The 19,587-nt window shown below is 39.4% G+C and overlaps 1 protein-coding gene across 1 annotated transcript in view; it reads left to right on the forward strand.

Moving 5' to 3' along the window:
- Window positions 1-17,338, forward strand: part of DISC1 (DISC1 scaffold protein) — a 387,745-nt gene extending 370,407 nt beyond the window's left edge. The window contains exon 11 of the mRNA XM_077168344.1: window positions 11,936-17,338. Coding sequence (XP_077024459.1) covers window positions 11,936-12,268 — 333 coding nt within the window. The 3' untranslated portion in view covers window positions 12,269-17,338. The remainder of the gene's footprint in view (window positions 1-11,935) is intronic.
- The last annotated feature ends 2,249 nt before the right edge of the window (window positions 17,339-19,587 follow it).

The following is a 19,587-nucleotide window of genomic DNA, read 5'->3' on the forward strand; positions in this document are numbered from 1 at the left end:
TTTGCAAAACAGCCCTCAGCCTCCCCCTTTCCCTCTCTTAAATAAATTGAGTCTTTCCATGGCTTTCAACTTGGTTGTTCATACTGATATTTCATACCTTTACTTAGTATTCATTTAACTATGCCATTAGAATTTTAAGGACAACTGGTATAAATAGGTTTAGACATAAACCCAAGCTCAGCCAGTGGGAATGGAAGCACACAGGCCTGCCAGGGCTCTGTAGCCTGGCCCTTATCCCTGATACCAGCCGTGCACAGAGGCCCATCTGGAAGGTCTATAAGAGATGCTCTATCTAGAGGACCTTCTCCCATGCTTAAGTTAGCTGGTTCCTGTGGGCCCTCTCAGTTAATTAATGTTCTCAGTTTGTCAGCTTCCTTTGCCTGCCCAAGGGAAGGAAGTGGAATCCTCTGATCAGCCTGCTTTCCTTCCTTTTGGAAAATTGTGGAACCACTTTCAGTGCTACAGGGTCTATCTGTGCCACTTCTTCCACTAATTAAAAAGAGTTGAGTGCTTCTGAGGAAAGCAACCTCTTGGGGTCTCTTTCAACTTGGGAATGCCTCTGCTTGTCAAAGAAATTCACCGATGAGCACAGAAGGATCAAGGGCAGGTTGGTCCCCATGGGGCAGTAAGGGCTAATGTACCACACTTCTAGCAAAGGAAGGACAAAGGCTAGCAGTGTCCTTTCAGTTGCTGAGAGATTTTTTCATCCAGTGTTTCGTATTTCTGGAAAGTGAGCTAACAATCTGTCCCCATGTCATACCTGGGCTACAGCCGATTCCCCCACTTCTTGGAAGCCCCCGCAGTTAATGTCAGAAATTCCATGTCTGCCACCAAGCTTCTCAGACCTTCCAGTCTTTCTTAGCTAGGAGCAGATAGGAGGTCTGAACTTGAGTTCAGTGGAACTACTGTTGTAATTATGTACTACCTCTGCCCCAAGGCTTACTGGAGCCTTTTTGGTGACTAATTTAATACATTTCCATTCCATCTACTCTGGTATTTTTGCTTTGACTGTCATTGGCCATTCTTTTAATTTTTTTCTTTTTGTTCCCAAATGGCTTTACTGGAGCCATGGCTTGTAGCAGAGAGGATCCTGTTTTGCTAACCATAATTAGGAACCTGAGGTCAACAGGCTTGGAAAATAACATGACAGGGAGGAGTGGTCCTTCATTCTTTTTCCCTCCGAGTTATGTACCCCAGAGCCCCATGGGGGAAAGAGTAGACACCATCACTAAGAGTGCCTTCCATCTCTTTCAGCGAACTGCAGGTGCCTGAGACTTGTTGCAGGGAGTGTAAAGCGTGCTCTTGCTTGTAAAGAATAGCATCCAGAATTGGGATTAAATGTTGGCATGTAAAAACAGTGATTATTGTAGTCTTACAATTGCATAGCTTACAAAAATAATATTTAGAAATTCAAAAATTTTTTTCATCTGAAATTAACATGTGTGAATGTGGCATTTGGTTCTTTTCTCTTAGTTCCTCTTTATTCTTTATAGTTCAGTAGTTTTAGCAAAAGGTAGTTTGCAGAGCACATTCCCCTCAAATGGACCCTCCCTATCTACAGGAAATTTGTATTTTCTTATACCAAAAAAAGGCCTTTTCTTATGGCACTATTCCCAGAATTTGAATTATCTGGGTACTCACTGATACCACGAATCTCATTTACAAATAGATTTTTTTCTCCGAAGTCTCTGATAAGAGTTTGACCTTATTCAACTTTGGTTTTCATGCTAGGTGTGCTAAAAGTAATTCAATCCAAATGCTCTTGAATGGTTGTGTAATATGATGTATAACTTTTCAAAAATTGCCCTTCACGTACACATATTAAACAACATATACGAGTTATTACATAACTTCTTTTCCCGGTTTTATTGGTTCTGTTAATTAGCCCCATTTTGAACCAGTTTCTCAAACATGCAGATACTTGAAGACAATTCATTGCTTGCTCTGACCTAAAGAGGTCTAAATATTTAAGATTCTTTCCTTACCAGTTATGACATCTGGATGCTTTTAAAAGAAATATCCATTTACTCAGGGTGTAACCATATAATTTGGATATTTGGATGAATTACTTGTATTATATGGAGCAATAAAGATATATTCTTAGTGTCTTAATTTGTGCCTCTCTGCTTTTTGGCATTTAACAATGACAGTAGAATGCCAGCATTTATGTGGAAACACCAATGCTTATCATAAAATCTATTTCAAATGGTGGTATGGACAGGCATTTGTCTGAGTAAATGTTCCTTATGTAGACAATATGAAAGAAAGCCATGTCACATTCTTGGAAGGTATTTGCCAAGCAAATATTTTGGAAAACAGCCCAAAGGAACATATTGAAGGCTGTGATTTTAATACTGAACTAAAGAAATGTTTTAACGCATCAGCTAAGCCCATGGGTGGTAGTAATTCCATCTGGTTTACCTCAAGCTACGAGAAAGGGAATGAGAGTTAATGACAGAACAAACGTAAGACTTTACTCACGTTTTTGTTTTGTAAGTAAGTATTTGCACCATGAAGGGTTTTATTTCTATTTTTTAAAAAAATGGAAATACTGCTATTGGCTCAGCTATCCATAAATGCAGATGGCTTGGCAATCATAATGGGACACTAGTCTGTCACCTGTCTCTTCTTTATTGTCACTTTCAGTACCGAGATTTAATATTTTTTATGGATAGGCAACCACTGCTAATGCCTTATTGCATGGCCAAAGAAAATAGGCATGTAGATTAGCCAGTTGAGTCAGAGCAAAGCATCTGCTATCCAAGATACAGGCTGCAAGCCATAGCTACCTTCAGTCAAGCTTACCATTCGACCCCTGCAAAGGTGGAAACAACGACTTTAATGCACAGCACTCGGCACAATGTATTTCATATATGAAAGAAAGACAAAGTATATTTGACTTTCTCAGAGTACTTTAAAAAATATAGTAATACATTCAATTCTCATTATTCATGGTAGTTAATGCTCTTTAAAGTCACCAAGAATACTGAATTAACAAATACTGAACCATTGCTCCTAGGGGAAATACGGGATCAGGTCCTTGAGAGCCACTGGTCACAATATTTTCATCAGCTGATCGATACATAAACTTAATTTATGTGTATTCTGTCTAAAGGCACCATATTTAATATATATTGTTGATTCATTGACATTGACCTCATGGCCAACAGCATGATAATTCACACCTGAACGAAGCTTATCAAAACCCTGTACCTTCTCCAGAAGGCATCTCATGACCTTCTTGCACTTAGGAGCACTAGGCAACCCTTCAGTACTACACTCAGGGGCCATTTTAAACAGCAGAATCACCCACAACATTATGAAAATAGGTGGCAGTGAATCTCCCAAAGAAGGACAGCATGCTTGCAGTGTGAGAGCGGAGACAAGAAGGTATGCATTGCCTTTTATAAACTTAGCTGGAAACATGTGCATAGAGCAACTCAAATTTTTCACCTGTCTCTGCATGTTCACAAATGATTGCAGAGTGCCATAAGGATTGATTTGGGGATTACAAATAAGTTTAGTGAGTAAGAGAATCCACAAATAATGAGGCTCGACTGTACTTATTTTGGTTAGGGGATTTTTCTTGTTCTATTGCTTTACACCACCTTGGAGATCGTACTGCCTTCTCTGTAAAACTATTTTTGACAGCATTTTAAAAGTCAATTATTTAAATATTCTTGATCCAGTGATTTAAACCCAATGAATAGTATGTCTACTCAAATTTGTAGCAGATCTGCACTTATGAATAAAATTTCTGAAAATGTATGCTCTGTTGGTATGTAAATCTTTCACAAATAATGTTGATAGCTACAGCAGACCCCAACTAACTAGCAATTTAACTGAAATGCTTCCTCTTCAAAATGCATTTTCTCTCCAGAATAAAAATAATAAACGTAGTTTCCTTATATATCAGGCATAGCCTCATAAGATATTGTTAGCAGGTATTTGCTGTTATCAAAACAATTCTTATTATTCTAGAATGTTTCCCCTGCCTTTTGAATATGAGCTCTAATTTTAGAGTCATAAATGTTGATACTTTCCAAATTTCATGGGCGAGGACTTAGCCTTGTTTATGGGAAGTTTAACTAAAAAAAAAAATTCCTTGGGATCCTTTCCATGCACTTTGTGACTGTATTTTCACAAGACTGTGGTTTAGGCGTCCAATCAGGCTCACAACTGTATGCATTTTTCGGATCTGAGTAAAAACTTTCACAGATAAATGTTTTCAGAAAGTCATTTTAATGGGAAATCCTGCCCAACAAAGGAAATCCTATTTTCTGTTTTAAATCACGCTCTGAGTTTGGCAGGTAGGACAGAAATTTGACATCAGTTCTAATTCAACACAGCTGAAACTTTCTGCCCAACCATTCGAGCCCACAGGTTCGGCTCACGAGGTGAGTTAAGCAAATTATATTTGAAATATTGCCTAGCTTATTTGGTGCTACTGAATCATACCCTTGCAGAGGGGACAGTGTGGAAGATTTTAAGGCTTTCTTTTGAGGCCCATAAAAGACAAGTTTGTAATGGAAATATTGTGGTAGGTAAACTGAACCCAATTGCTGTCTTGATGGTAGGGAACGCTGCCATACAAGGCTGTTCTTGGTTATATTGAGGGAAACGGACAGTGATTTGCAAAGAAGTCATTCTTACTGGTTTTCCCACCCCACTTTTCACTCTGGGAGGAGATTCCTTGGCGAATGCAGTCTGAGAAACAGCTTAGTTTCTTCAAGATAAGGCAAAAATGGAGGCGTCTCCATTCATTTCCTCCACAGACATTTACTTAGCACCTTTATGAGCTAGGCAGGGTCTAGGTCACTGGGGCTTCAGAGATGGTACAACATCATGAAGGGATGGTCTCGTGGGGGTGACAGAAGAGGAAACATGAGTTATGTGCACAGTGAATGAACGCCATGACTGAGGCAAGCATAAGGTGCTATGGGAACTCCCCTTATCCAGAGAGGAGGTGGGATAGGGGATTCAGGGATTCAGAAGTGCTTCTGGAAGAAATGGAATCTGTGCAGAGTTTGAAAGAGACATGAGGAATTAACCAGGCAGAGAATGTGCCTTCCCAGAAGAAGATTAGGGCATTTATCTGGTACAGTTTGTTTTCATTCTGAACTACTGGGAAAATAGTTTCTTCTAAGGCTGAATGACGGGATAAATGGATAGAAAGAAAAAAGTATCTTCATGGCAAGAACGGGAGCAAAAGTTACACACTTCACACTGAGAGGAGCCCTGTGGGCGGAGAGCTGTGGATGTTACTGGACATGGTTCAGAGAACGTTCGTTTTCAATCTGCCAAGCTGATGGAAGAGGTGAAGGAACGAGACACTCATATTCTATTCACAAAGACTACACTCTCACTTTCCCGTGTGACTTGCTTGCTTTTCTCTGTTTCCGGCAAATAGCCTGCCATTTTATGAACATGTGGGCCAAAGATCTCTAGCTCCCTGCTGCATCCCAGGTTTGTCACTGTTGCCATCATCACTGTAAGGCAAACTTGGCAAACTCACCAAAGATGAGGCGAAGAAGTTCAGGCAAACTTTTATTTCAAGAAGAAACAGGGGGCGGGCCACGGTGGCTCAGCAGGCAGGAATGCTTGCCTGCGATGCCAGAGAACCCGGGTTTGATTCCCGGTGCTGGCCTATGTTAAAAAAAAAAAAAGAAAAAGAAGAAACAGGGCCTCCCAGGCAGCATTTCAGCTGCCCCAAGGTGGCAGGGGATAGAGTTTTTATGGCTTGGGGTAGGGGATGGGGGTTAGAGCTTAGGTGGGTTTTCATTGGTGGGTTTTTGGGAATTGGCAGCCTTCCATTGGTGTAGTTTAAAATTTAAATGCTACGTGAGTTATGCAGGGTTGTAGCTGTTAGAGGGCAGATATTGAGTAAGGAGAGTTTACTGTAAGAACACATTTGCCGGATGTTGGAGGTTGAGTAATGGGAGGTTATCGCCAGAGGGCAACTGCTGGTGGCTGATGGAGATGGGGTGGGAGAGGCGTTCTGAAATATTTGCCAGGGGTAGGTCACATCATGGGGAAAGGGGCTCTGTTCTCCAGGCCTAACAATCGCCACCTTCAGTAAATATGTATCTGAGTACTTGAGGGAGCATCCTCTGAGAGCAGAATTTGCAGAGTTCCAGGGATGGAAGGGAAGACAGCATCTTCAGGTCCTGTTTGCATCTCTGATTTCTTTCTGTCACCCTCACTCCCATCCTGGGTCAGCCCAAAGATGAACAAAAATTCCTTTCTGTAGTTCCCTCCAGCATAGCTGTGTCAGACCTAGAGGAAAGAACTGGCTAGATATTAGGAAACCTACGTCTTAAACTTAATCTACCATTTTCTCATTGTGTAACCTTCAGCAAGTCACTTGACTCTGTGAGACTCTTTCCATGTCTATATGCGGAGGAATTGAATTAGCTGACTCCTAAGATCCCTGCCAGCCCAGACCCTCTCCACTAGATATTAAGATCCAGGGAAGGCTCATGAAATAGTATTCCTGACTGAAGCGCCCTGTTGTAAATGCTTGCACTCGATGTGTTTTGATGTGTCTCTTGGGAAACATAAGATAGGTGTTAACATGAGGGGGCTTCTTTTTTTACAAAGTTGTTTCCCAAGCCGAGTCCCCCAGTCAATAAAACAGACCTGCAATTTCACTGTTTCAGCTTAAACAAAAATGTCAGAACTTCTGCAGCTTTTCTGTAAGGACAACTTCTTGGAAGAGGAGTTTCCTTTCTTCTAAACTAAAAAACCAACAAAACCTCTTCCATAGCTCCCCTTTCCTTTACTTGTTTTTACCCTTCCATGAAACCTTAGACAAATAAAGCAGATAAAATGAGGGACTGGGATAGGCTTACCGGTGAAGCCCCCTATCCCTCCCAGCTGATCTCTGCAGAGAAAAGCTTAAACCCACTGCCTGAAAAGAACATATTCAAGAAGAGTTCTCTCAAAGCAAAGGAGAAACCAGTAGTAGCATATCATGCTTGATACTTCCTGCAGAGACTCCTCTGGACTATATAATTGTAGCATATGCACACTTATGTTACCAAAAGAAAATAACCATTTAAATAGTGCAGCAATTTTGCTTGTCGTTGCGTTCAGCATGCCCCAAGGCAAGAGTGAGATGGGAGACAGGAATCTGTTGTCTCCTACCCTTTGCCTTTCGTGATGTGAGCACCTTGCTGTGCTGATATCCACTAAAGAAAGCCATTTCCCAAAGCTAGAAGGAAATGAAGCCTTATCGCATGCAAATATATTGGATTCAATGTGCCATGCTTTCCTGAACAATCTTCTAGGGACGTTTTTAATTATACTTGGTTTTTACGCACACACACACACACACACACACACGCACACGCACACTTACTGCAGAATAAGTACCTGTGCTGTTTCATAGCCTGGCACATTTGACCAGGAACCAGGGATCTGGGACCAATGACCAGCTCACTGAAACTCCTTCTTGAACTTCTCAGCTTCATGGCCAGTTTCCAGCATGGCTAGAAGCTCTGTGCTTGAACTGTGTACAGTGGGTCAAGTCTGGGCATTAGTATATGTGAGCTTCAAAAATCTAGATAGTCTTGGGAATGACTCTTTAATTAAGGACCCCTGAGGGTGTACCTCATGCTTGCGGTTTGGAATGGTCATACCCATCTACACAGGACCCTGTATAGGGTATAACTTGTGTAGCTTACAAGTTCCAGCTACTATGGCTGTATAACAGTTTACTCTCAACTTAGTGAGTTATTAGCAACCGTTTATTATATTTATGGATCAGTGGGCCAGGAATTTGGATAGGGCGCATTAGGAATGGCTGTCTCTGCTCCGTAATGTCTGGTGCATAGGTGGATGACTCAAAGGTAAGGGGCTGGAATCATTTGCAGGCTCATTCACATGTCTGGCAGTTAGCAGCCCCTAAGCTGGGGCTCTTAGCCAGAATATCTACACACGGCCTTTCCATCTGGCCTGTGCATCCGCAATACATGGAACCCTGGCTCCCAGACCAAGTCTTCTGAGAAGGGCAGGCGGAAGCCATATTGTGGCTTATGGCCATATGATGTATGGTGACCAAGCTTTCAAAGTCATCTGGTGTCACTGCTGCTGCATTCTGTTCATTGATGAAGTCTCAAAGGTCTACCCAGGTTCAGGAGAGAAGTCATAAACTCCATCTCTCGAAGGCAAAGTGGAAATATTCTGGAAGTGCATATAGCTGTGGCCACACATGTACTTTGCCATACCTGAGCATAGCACAGAAATGGACTAGGAAGTTTTGCTTTGTCCCTGAAGTTAAGTGTTACAGGAAGGATTTCAGCAATTTTGAACAGCTGATACCCATGCCTCTGGTCCTGCCCTCCTCTCTGTGGACAGGTAGGATTCCTTTAAACAGAGCAGAATTTTTCATCAAATTGCTAGAAATATGTAAATTTGCCCTCTCATCAACTATCATTTCTCCGTTTAGGTCTTAAGCCAATTCTATTTCCAAGATTCCAGATAAAAGCATTATGGTAAAACCATAAACTCCTCAAATAATACTCGTGGGGGTCACTCAGAATCCTCTCAGTTTAGGGTTAGAATCTGTCAGGCCTGCAAATAATGGTTTGTAAGAAGCTTATAGATATTCAGTAGTCTTGGGAATACCTGGAAGAAATGACCTCATGGGAGGATGCCAATTGGATCTTCTGTTATTGGAAATATTACTTTGAGCTCTCTGAGTATATCTTCTTATGTCTCTTTGTGTCTTTTAATCTTTAAAAAATTTAAAATATATATATATATTTCTTCCATACTTTTTCATTATTGTTTGAATTAATGTTTTCTGTAAGTTTTCGTTTATTATATTGTGGAAATATGGAAAATGCAGGAAGGCATACAGAAGAAAATAAAAATGCCTTGTAATACTGCCCCTTGAAATAATTGTTAATCATTATGTGTTCCTTTATTTTAAAATGATTGTAAGGTATAACACTAGTTGAACATACTATAATTTATTTTAACCATTCCTTTTATTGTTGGATATTTATTTCCTATTCCTCCCCCCCTTTTTTATTGCTTCAGTCTTTTTGAAAAAAATTGTGGTAGCATACATACAACAAATGCCCATTTTAACCATTTTTTTTCATGGACAGGCACCAGGAATCGAACCTGTGTCTCCAGCACAGCAGGCGAGAACTCTGTGCTGAGCCACTGTGGCCCGCCCCATTTTAACCATTTTTAAGTGCATACTTCAGTGGCAGTAATTATATTCACAGTTTTGGCTACCATTACCACCGTCCATTCCCTGACTTTTTCCACAATTCCAAACAGAAACTCTCTTCCTATTAAGCAAAAAGTCCCCATTCCCAACCACCTCTAGCCCCTGACAACCTCTAATCTATGTTCCATTTCTATGCATTTGTTTATTCTAGATATTTGATATGAGTGAAATCACACAATATTTTTCCTTTTGTGTCTGCCTTATTTCACCTAACCTGATGTCTTCAAGATTCACCCATATCGTAGCATGTGTCAGACTTAATTCCTTTTTTAAATGTCTTAATAATATTCCATTGTATATGTATATTACATCTTGTTTATTCATTCATCTATTGGGTGCTTGGGATGTTCCCACCTTTTGGCTATTGTCAGTAATGTTGCTATGAGGATTAGCATACAATTATTTGTTCAAGTTCCTGTGTACAGTTCTTTGGTGTATTTAGCTAGAAGTGGTATTGTTGGGTCGTATGGGAATTCTATACCTAACTTTCTGAGGAATTGCCAAACTATTTCCACAGTGGCTGCACCAATTTATGTTCCCATCTACAATATGTAAGCGTTCCAATTTCTCAACATCCTCGCTTACCTTGTTATTTTCCATTATTTTAATAATTGTCATCCTTGGGGTTGTGAAGAGATATCTCATTGTGGTTTTGATTTGCATTTCCCTGCCACTAATGATGTTGAGCATCTTTTCATGTGCTTATTAGCCACATGAATACTAACACAGTATTTTTCTCTTTCATGTATGACTTGCAGTTTCACCATTGTCAATCATTTTTCTCCAGATGTTCTTTTTTTTAGTGTCTCATTTATTTTGTGCATGACTATGCTATTACTCATTGCCCATTGTCTCAATTTCTGTGCAGTTTGTCTACCCTGTAATTCTACATCTTAAATGTTAATATTACTACTTTCAGGATTTGTATATAATAGATATACATATCTGATTTTTGTATATTTGCTGTCTTCTCATTATCCCTGCTATGGTCAATTATAAGCAAAGTTTTTCATGTGTACTTCGTATGCCTTCTCATTTAGTTGTGCCCATATTCCTCAAAATTGTATATGGTTACTAGATTTCTTTTCTTTTGCATATACATTTACTTGCAGTATATCAGACTTCTCTAATATTTATAATAGTTATTTATAGCTCCCATTAGCACTGTTTTATACTAATATAATAGACTATTTGGGATATAAACTTTAAAGCATCCTGTAGTAAATGTAGAGAAAAATTTATCGTTACTCATGGACACCAATTATAATATTATATACTCATGATCTCTAAAAACTTTTTAATGTGGTAATTATTACCATACCTTGGCCTTTTTTTTGTTATTACTGTGCATTAATTGTAGTTTTTATAGAAACCCTGAAGTTTAATATGAATATATATCTTAAATCTTTCCCTTACGCAAAATTCTTTTTAGTAAACCTTCCAAGCCTGTCACTAATAGTTGGGAAAATATTACTTTTACGTTTAGGTTTTAACTCTGAGATTTTTGCTGCTTTTCTCCTCTCCCTTAATTCCAAGCTTTTCTATGTTCTTTCTTCATTTTCTTGACTTTGTTTATTCTTTTCTTTTAAAAATGTGTGACCTTCAGTGTGCTGGGCATTATACTTGGTGCCCTGAGATGAATGAATAACTAACTTACGGCCCTTCCCTGCAAGGAGTTGACAATCCCATCAGAGGACATAACACATGTCAAAACCATTGTTATATGGGGTGGGATTATCATTTGAGGGGTATGAAGGAACAGTTGGGTCTCAGGAAAGAATGGAGGGGAGTAGATAGGTAGGAAGAATTCTGTAAGTGAAGAAAATGGTTTAGTCCAGTTGGCCAAGATTAGGTTGTCTAGAGAAGAGTAGAGGGGATAAAACTGAAGTGTAGGCATTAGTACTGGGTCATAGAAGGCAAAGTTTGGGTTCTACTCTGTGGTTGTTTGGAGCAGGAAAGTGACACAAAGAGGACACATTTCTAGCTAGATATAAATTGAAGGGCAAACAGCCAAGAAGGTGAGTTCTTCAAGATTCAGCTATTCATTCATCCCACCAGTGATTACTGTGTACCAGACACATGCCAGAGCTATGGGCTCAGCTGCAGGCAAGATGTTCATGATCTCTTCTCTTAAGGGGCTTATGTTCCAGGGAGGGAGAGAGAAAATTGACACGTATGATGTTGGTGGTGGTGGCTGTACATACGTCATGGAATTTGAAGTTTCCTTTAGTGTTCTAGTTTCCTGGGAGTGTGGCCAATGGGAAAACAAAGGTTCAGTGTCCTGTAGATAACTGTGCCCTTAAAGGACTGATCAGCAGTTTTATTAGAATTTGCATTATACTGTTAGTTTGCCCAGAGATACAGCTGGAAGATTCAGGCTTCCCCTTTGATAAATCCATTTGGGAGCTGACATATTGGAAATAGCACACTTAACTGGCCAGAGAAGGGGGGTAACCTCTGGATCTATGTATATGTAGTTCATCATTTGGTAATAACTTGAAAGTGACTCATGGCTTTTTAAGAATGACCTCCAGGGAAGACAAAGGTTCTAGCAAGATTCTGATTGAGGTGCAGATTGGGAATCTTCCCTTTGAGTAAAGTCAGAATTTTACTGGGTAAAGTATTGTCTGTGCTCACTTCCCTGAAAAAGTCAATAGCTGATAAGTGATCTTTTTCTTTTTCTTTGGCCAGGATTCTCACATCCTTTCCTCAGGACTTGGAGAAAAATGTGAAGCCATAGGCAAGAAGTTATTGTACTTAGAAGATCAACTTCATGCAGCAATCCATAATCATGATGAAGATCTCATTCATATCCTTTTCATCTTGCAGATTAAGCACCTGCTAGTTTGTTATTTTTTAAAGGAAACACTTAAAACATATCTAATTTTCCTATGCCTCAGCATATGGAAACAAATAGAAGCTGCTGTTATTTATAATACAGCACACTTCAGGTCTTTGAGATTTTTAATGTGCAACGTTTTCACTCTGATTTTCAGTAAAAAGTTCAAAATTTTTTATTATTAAACTTTCCCATTAAAAATTAACTACAAAGTTCAGACATGTATGCAATGAAACCAGAGCAAAATGTGGTTTTCTAATGAGTTCAGAGTTGGCTTCATTTGACTGTGGTTGAAAGGATCTGAACCAAAAAGTTTCATTGTTTTCAGTCTTCTAGGTATTTTCTCAATACTAGGAAAAGCATAATCCATCTCCAGATACTTCTAATGTGCAATTCTGCCATGTATGTGGCAGCAAAGTATCAAATCTAACAGAATTTTGGGTCATTCATTTTCGATTTTTGACCACGTGTAGACTGAGCTCAATATAGTCCTTTACAATTCTTAGCTTTAGGGTTTTCTTGCACCAAACTTGATATCCTTGGCGCACATCTGCAAACACCTTCCTCAAATCTAGCAGCCAGTGAGGTTGGCATTAGGATATATTGGCTCAGCTCTGCACCTGTATGAAGCACTGTGTTCCATTTTGATCCATAGATGCGGTCAGGGTGTCAGTGATTAGTTCTTTTGAGGACAGGTGGATGGATGCCCAGATGGATAAAGGGATATTGCAGTCCCAACCTGTGTCTTTCCAGGTATTTAATCACAAATTGGCAGTTCTCTAGCTAAAAACGCTTCCCTATTCATTCATCTTTTCTGTTCATTAGTATGACTTTTATTAGATGTAATTGTGGAGAAGTAGCTATTTTGGTCTCTGCTTCTCATTACTGCTGTGCTTTTTAGAATTCCAGTTATTACCATACTTTGTTTTGAGTGTGTATTTAAGTAGTTTTGAATGGCCGAGGGATTACTCTTAATCACAAGTATTCAAAACCATGACTTAATGAAAGATTCAACACCATGTTTCTTCCTCATTCTGACCTTCAATCGTTGACCTTGCTTATTAAACAGAGCAGGAAATTTCTTCAACTTAACCAGCGATTATGTTCAAATTGCTCAAGGTAGATTTTTAAAGGCAGACATTCTGTTCTTCATAATTTGCTGCCTCTCACAGAACTAGGATTTAAACTATTATTAGCAAGTTGCCTAAAGAAGTGTTAGAAGAAGGATTACATTTTCATACTGAGTTCACTGGGGTCACACAGATTTGAGCACTTCTAAGTAGACATGGTCTCCAACAAATGTACAAGTGACTGCTGCTGGTCACATAAGAACAGGGAATACAGAGGGCCAATGGAATAAAAGAGTTCCTGGTCCCAGCCCAGAAGATGGAGTCATTCTTGAGTGGAATGGAGTCAAGTACCAACCCTGAAAGCTGCACTTAGGATCTGTGTGGTCTTTTATTTTGAAATTTTCTCAATTAATTTATTCCAGGGAAATGGATTTTTTCTTCAATCGGTTGGAGAGGCATGGGAGGGGGCAGAGAGGAGGCAGAGCAGTGTTTAAACAAGACTCTTTAGTTCTCTCAAGGCCAGATGCAGTAGGAGCAGAATCTTGGACAAGTTCTGAAACCTTTTTAAGGGCAAGCTTCCTGTGCTGAAACATCAAGGTGAATAACATGTACCTCTAAGATTTTTATGGGGCCTAACTGAAGCTTTATGCATAAAATATGTTTAACATGGCTCTTATATATAGCAAGTGTTTGGTTTATGATAGCTCTTATTGTTTTATGTAGAAAACCATGTTCTTCAAATCCATTTGTTTCACTATTTTTACAAGCCAAGGTCACATCACTTTTATAAATAAGAGGCTCCAAAATACATTGAATCAATTATCTTTAAATAATTGTATGAATTAATCCATCCATCACACAGTAGCTTATATGAAAAGTCATTTAATTCTAATAAAAATGCTATGGGGTCTTGCTGTTTCAAGGTCATTTCTAATAAGTAGCAGAATCTTCCAACCACAAGCCCAGTGGTCTCGCTCAGACCTTTAGGAGGCATCTACGCCTGTGAGTAAATGGGCAGGTTAGTTTCGTGACATACACAGTTACTTTTCAAATTTTAAGCTATATTAAAGTCATTTTATTGAAGTTTTGCTTTTTGAGAATTTTGCTGCTCTTTGCTGAGATGAGTTGAGCCAGGTTTGGGAAGTCCCGGTTCTAACACCGAAGTCAACCTCCCACCATTTCCTACATGCTCCCCCCCACCACCACCACCACACAAAATCTACACCACAATATAGATTTCAACCCCACTTTTCCCTGCAGTCCAGCCTTTATTCTATGTCACTAATTGAGAATAAGTACACAGAAGGTATCTTTGAACTCTTACAAAGCAGCCCTCAGAGTTGAGTGGAACACTGTCCCCTAAGATAGAAAGGCATATTTACAAAGCTCTGGGGAGGCTCTTCTACACAAACAAAAGCCCTTGTTTCAAATTAGGACTTATCTAGAGATTCAGAGAGGCTGCCAGAATTTTCCAGCCAAACTCCGACTGGTCTTCATTTCCATTTTTGCTCAAAGATGCAAAAGCAGAATATGGTTGAAAGAAACAGCTTGCTTTCAACAGTACTAAAGAATTGCACAGTGAGTGCAATATTTTGTTTGATTCTATTAAGCACTCTGCCAAAACCTACTGTGCATATGATGTAGAATGAACTTGATTATGCAGGTACATATTAGAAGATTCCAGCTCTGGAAGCTACTGATTTTTATTCTTTGTATAAAAGGCACTGAACATTTGCATAAGCTGTCCATGTGAGTAAGCGCTGGTAGCACGGCATAAACAAGGGGTGGGCTAGTGCTCAGCAGTGGGGTTGAGTTCCCAAACGGATCCTCTTGGCTTTCCGACTTAATGGTGGCAGTATGGGCAGCCTGCTGGGAGTCTCCTGCTTTTATACAGAAGACATTGGACCGACAAATCCAAGGAGGGGGAGAAAACAGCTCATGTCTCTTCATCATCCTGACAGCTTCACTAAATTACATGTAGCATGACCAAGTTACAACACAAACCAGTCAGCGGCCGTGGCGGCATGTGTCTGAAGACAGTCTGCACGTTAATTGGAAGAGCCGGCGGCAGAGGTGACTCAGGCCTGGGGTCTGAGAGGATGGGAGGTGTTACTTCACTGACAGTTAGGGATTTCCAGGGGCATTAGTTTGTGTCTACAGTACAATTTCACAGTCATCTGGGTTCCTAATTAGCAGTTATGCTTTGATAGACATTTTGAGCATGCATAATGGGTCCTTCATGTTCTAAAGGCTTTGACTGAAAGTTAGCCAGCTGAAGTGGATTTTTATGCAGGGTTTTCTCATTCTTCCTTCTTCAACTTTATAACACACTTTCAAAAAAAAAAAAGTGCAAGCAGGATATGGATATTTTCAGCATATTTCAATGCCCAGTAAAAGCCCCCAGGCCCTCCTTCCTGTCTCTGAATAATAAATGAGATAGGGACAGACTGATTTTATTTGTGGTTCTATTTACATCCATGTCTGAGAAACTGCTATGGAATTCCATTCTCCCGGCTTATGTTCTCTCTGCTTATTTGGAATGCATGGTGCCCAATCGATTCGTTTTTGTGATGCTTGTTGGCATGCAGATACTCTGAATGTACCCAGACACAGGCACAAATATCACCACCCTTTAAGAATGGTAACAGAAATTGTCTAGTTCAACATTTGAGTCTGTAGTTTGAGCCGAGAAAGGTAAGAGGAGTTTGAGGAGACTGCCTTAGCTCCTAGGAAAGGTTTTCAGCCTCTGGATCGGAAAAGCTGGAAGAGGGAACATGAGGACCAGGTAGTTCCATCTGGAGAAAGGCAGGCATGGTGGCTGTGGTTCTTCCCTTTGGCTCCCACCTGTGCTTTAGGATGAGAAGAGGGAGAGTCGGGACATAGCACAGTGACAGGGGAGGTGGAAGCCTAGTAAAGGGTGTAGACGCTGGGCGCTTCTGTGGCTAGCTCAGCTCCGTGTGGTCTTGGCACTAGATAGGCCACACAGAATGCCCCTGGACAAGCATCAGCTCCTTTGAGTCATGTCTTGTGTGTGGACAGGGCTTTCCTCTTTCCTCTTAAAAGACTATGGTCTTTGCCTTTGGCTTGTCCATGAAGATAGAGTAACCAGTGCCAAAGGTGTAGAGGCCACAGAGGAATGACTGTTGATATAAAGAAATAATTTAGCAAGTAAAAAAACAGTTTCAAAGGATGTGCTGTTGTTTCTTTTAAACCAAACTAGGTCGGACGAATGGAAGACCTACCTACTTTTGATTAAACCACCACAATAACCATTTGGAAACCCAATTGACAGTAAACGCTTAGTTGTTTTCATACAAAAACAGCTACTATGAGTATATTTGAAAGATCTTAGCAAAAGGCTGCCCTAAATGTCAACATTACTTATCTCTGTATTCCAGGGTGATTTCTGTGAAAATGTTTCTTGCTGTCTTGCTCCTTTACAAATTGTAGAACAGACATGTCAACCAATTATACACTTGCCTAATATATGTGTAGTCTATCCCAAGTGGTAAAATACGATCTTGGGTTCCAAAGGTTCCAAAAGTGTTTTAAAGATGTTGGGATGTCAATCCTGTACGATATTGTAATTAAAGTGCTAATTTTCTTAGATGCCTCAGAAACCTGGTGGCGAATGAGTTACGAGGGAACTTCATAATTAGCTGTAGAGGTTCATAGGACCTCTTTCAACTCTTCTGAGATCTATTCTTGCATTTAGATATAATGAGTACCTTTATTATAGACGCCTAAACTTCTAATACTGGAGTTTTTATTTACTCTGCCCTTTGTCAAAAATTGAGATCAAGTTTGTCATTGGACTTTATAAGCTTATGGAACTAGCAATTAGAATATCTGATTCTAGTCCTACACTATTACTTAGTATCCTTATGATTCTGGTCTAATGTACAAAATGGAATAGTTTATTTTTCTGTGAATCAGTGAGAAAATATGTTTTAAAATATCGCCCATTACAGTCTCCACATGTATAATCCAACCTGGATCCTTTCCTAATCCCCAGATTATTTCCTACTCAGAATCTCCCCTTGACTAATTTTTATAGACCTCTCCAATGTAACATGTCCAAAACTAAATCCCCACCCCTGCGAAACAAACAAAAGCAACCGTAATTCCTAGTCTTCTCTGTCTCAGTAAATTGCATATCTCTTTTTTTCATTTTATTGTTCAGATCAAAATTCTGGGAATGATTCTTGATACCTCATCTTCTTTCTTTTTTTTTAATTTTGATTAAGTACTTAATGATTACTTTAAATGATTTAACAACCTTAGAAAGCCCAAGTTTATGACAGTTGAAGTATAGATTTTGCATGCCATGTTTGTGTTTTCTATGTAATTCAGGTGAATGATTTAAATAGTGTTGGAAATTGAATCGTGTCCCCCATTAAAGAATGTTCACCATGAGGCTAGGACTTAAATTTTTTTTCCTAGTTAAAAAATTACCATGTATTCATAGTGTCCATTTTTAAAAAATTAGAATAAATTACTTATGACCATATCCTCTAGAGAGGACCAATGTAAATATTTTGCACTTTACCCTTGTACACTTAAAAAAAAATATTCATTCAACAAATACATAACCACTGTGCCAGTTTGAAATTATTGTGTACCTGAGAAAGCCATGTTCTTTAATCCTGACTTAATATTGGTGGGCAGGATCTTTTTTATTAAGTTGTTTCCATGGAGATGTGACCCTCCCAATTGTGGGTGGGACCTTTTTTGTTGTGTGTTCTACCATAATTTTTTTTAACTTTTTTAGTTGTAGAATATAGCATATATACAAAAAAGCAATAAATTTCAAAATACATTGTAGCAAGTAGTTATAAAATGGATTTCAGAGTTTGGTCTGGGTTACAGTTCCAAAATTTTAGTTCTTCCTTCTAGCTGCTCCAAAACACTGAAGACTAAAAGGAAATATCAGTATGATGATTCAGCAGTCACATTCATTTGTTATAACTCTGTTATAATTTCACCTTCTCCTTTGATCCTTCTCTCAATCTTTAGGGGTATTTGGGCTATGCCCATTCTAACTTTTTCATATTGGAAAGGGGTGTTGATAATATGAGATAGGGGGATGGAACTAGTTGAAGTTCTTGGAGAGGCTGGCCCCTCTGGGTCTTAGGTTGGCCCAAGAAACTATCTGGAGGTTGCAGATTTCTGGAAAGTAATCTTAGTATGAGAAATTTTTGTAGAATCTCAGATAAAGTCTTAGGTGTTCTTTAGGGTTGACAAGAATGGTTTAATTGGGGTTTGGCAAACCCTGGCAATTAGCACTATCTAACTGAAGCTTGTGTAAGACTAGCCTCCAGAGTAGCCTCTCAACTCTATGTGAACTCTCTCAGCCACTGATACCTTACTTGTTACACTGCTTTTCCCCCTTTTTTCAGGATGGCATTGTTGATACCACAGTGCCAGGGCCAGGCTCATCCTTGGGAGTCATGTCACACTTTGCCCAGGGACACTTTCACCTCTGGATGCATGTCCCACAGAGAGGGGACAGTAATGGTTTTACTTGCAGAGTGATGCCTCACCTTCTTCCACATTTCCTATCCAATCTATCACCAAATGCAGTTGAGTGATTCTTCAACATATATCTAGAATCTCACGATTTCCTACCATTTTTGCTGCCATGACTTTGGTCTCAGCCATGATCTTTTCTTGCCTGAGCTAGTGCAATAGCCTCCTAACTTGTACCCATGCTTCCACCCTTGCCCCTTTAATTTGTTTGCAACATAGCAGCCAGGAAAATCAAATCACCTTCCTGCTCCAAATCCTCCCCTGGTTCCCATTTTACTCCAAAGCACTTATCAGGACCAGACCTACTATATACATATTCTGTGTGTTTATTTTTTGCTCCATTCACTGGCATTTAAAGCCCGTGACGGCAGTGGCTTTCATTCACTCCTGTATTGCCAGTGCTCAGAACATTTCCTAGCACGTAGTTGGAGCTCAGAAGACGTTTGAATATTTGAATGAATGAACGAAACAGTGATGATCTCTACGTACACTTTCATTTCCCCAATTGTTTCTTTTTCCAAACATAATGATTTAAATATGAAAGTAATTCATGACCTTTGTGAATATTACAGAATTATGAAATGAAGATGAGAAAAGTGAAATGAAAAAGCTAAGTCTCCCTTCTACTAATATCCAGAAATCTACAGTATATCTTCCTAAAATATTATTCCAGGTATAAATGCTTTTATCTATAGAGTTTTCTTCCCCCCCCCCCCCCACAATTAGGATCATCCCATGCAAATTGTTTCTTCCCACTTCATACTTTGTCTTGGACTTTCTTCCATATCAGTACACCAAAAAAGTTTTGAAATTCACATTTAGTAAGGAATCACACAGGTAGATTGGATAGAGAGAGGCATTTCATAAATAAATATGTCTTTAATGATTTTGTTTATCGTTCTACC

This window comes from Tamandua tetradactyla, chromosome 7, assembly GCF_023851605.1.
Source record: "Tamandua tetradactyla isolate mTamTet1 chromosome 7, mTamTet1.pri, whole genome shotgun sequence".
In the NCBI taxonomy this organism is placed as follows: Eukaryota; Metazoa; Chordata; class Mammalia; order Pilosa; family Myrmecophagidae; genus Tamandua; species Tamandua tetradactyla.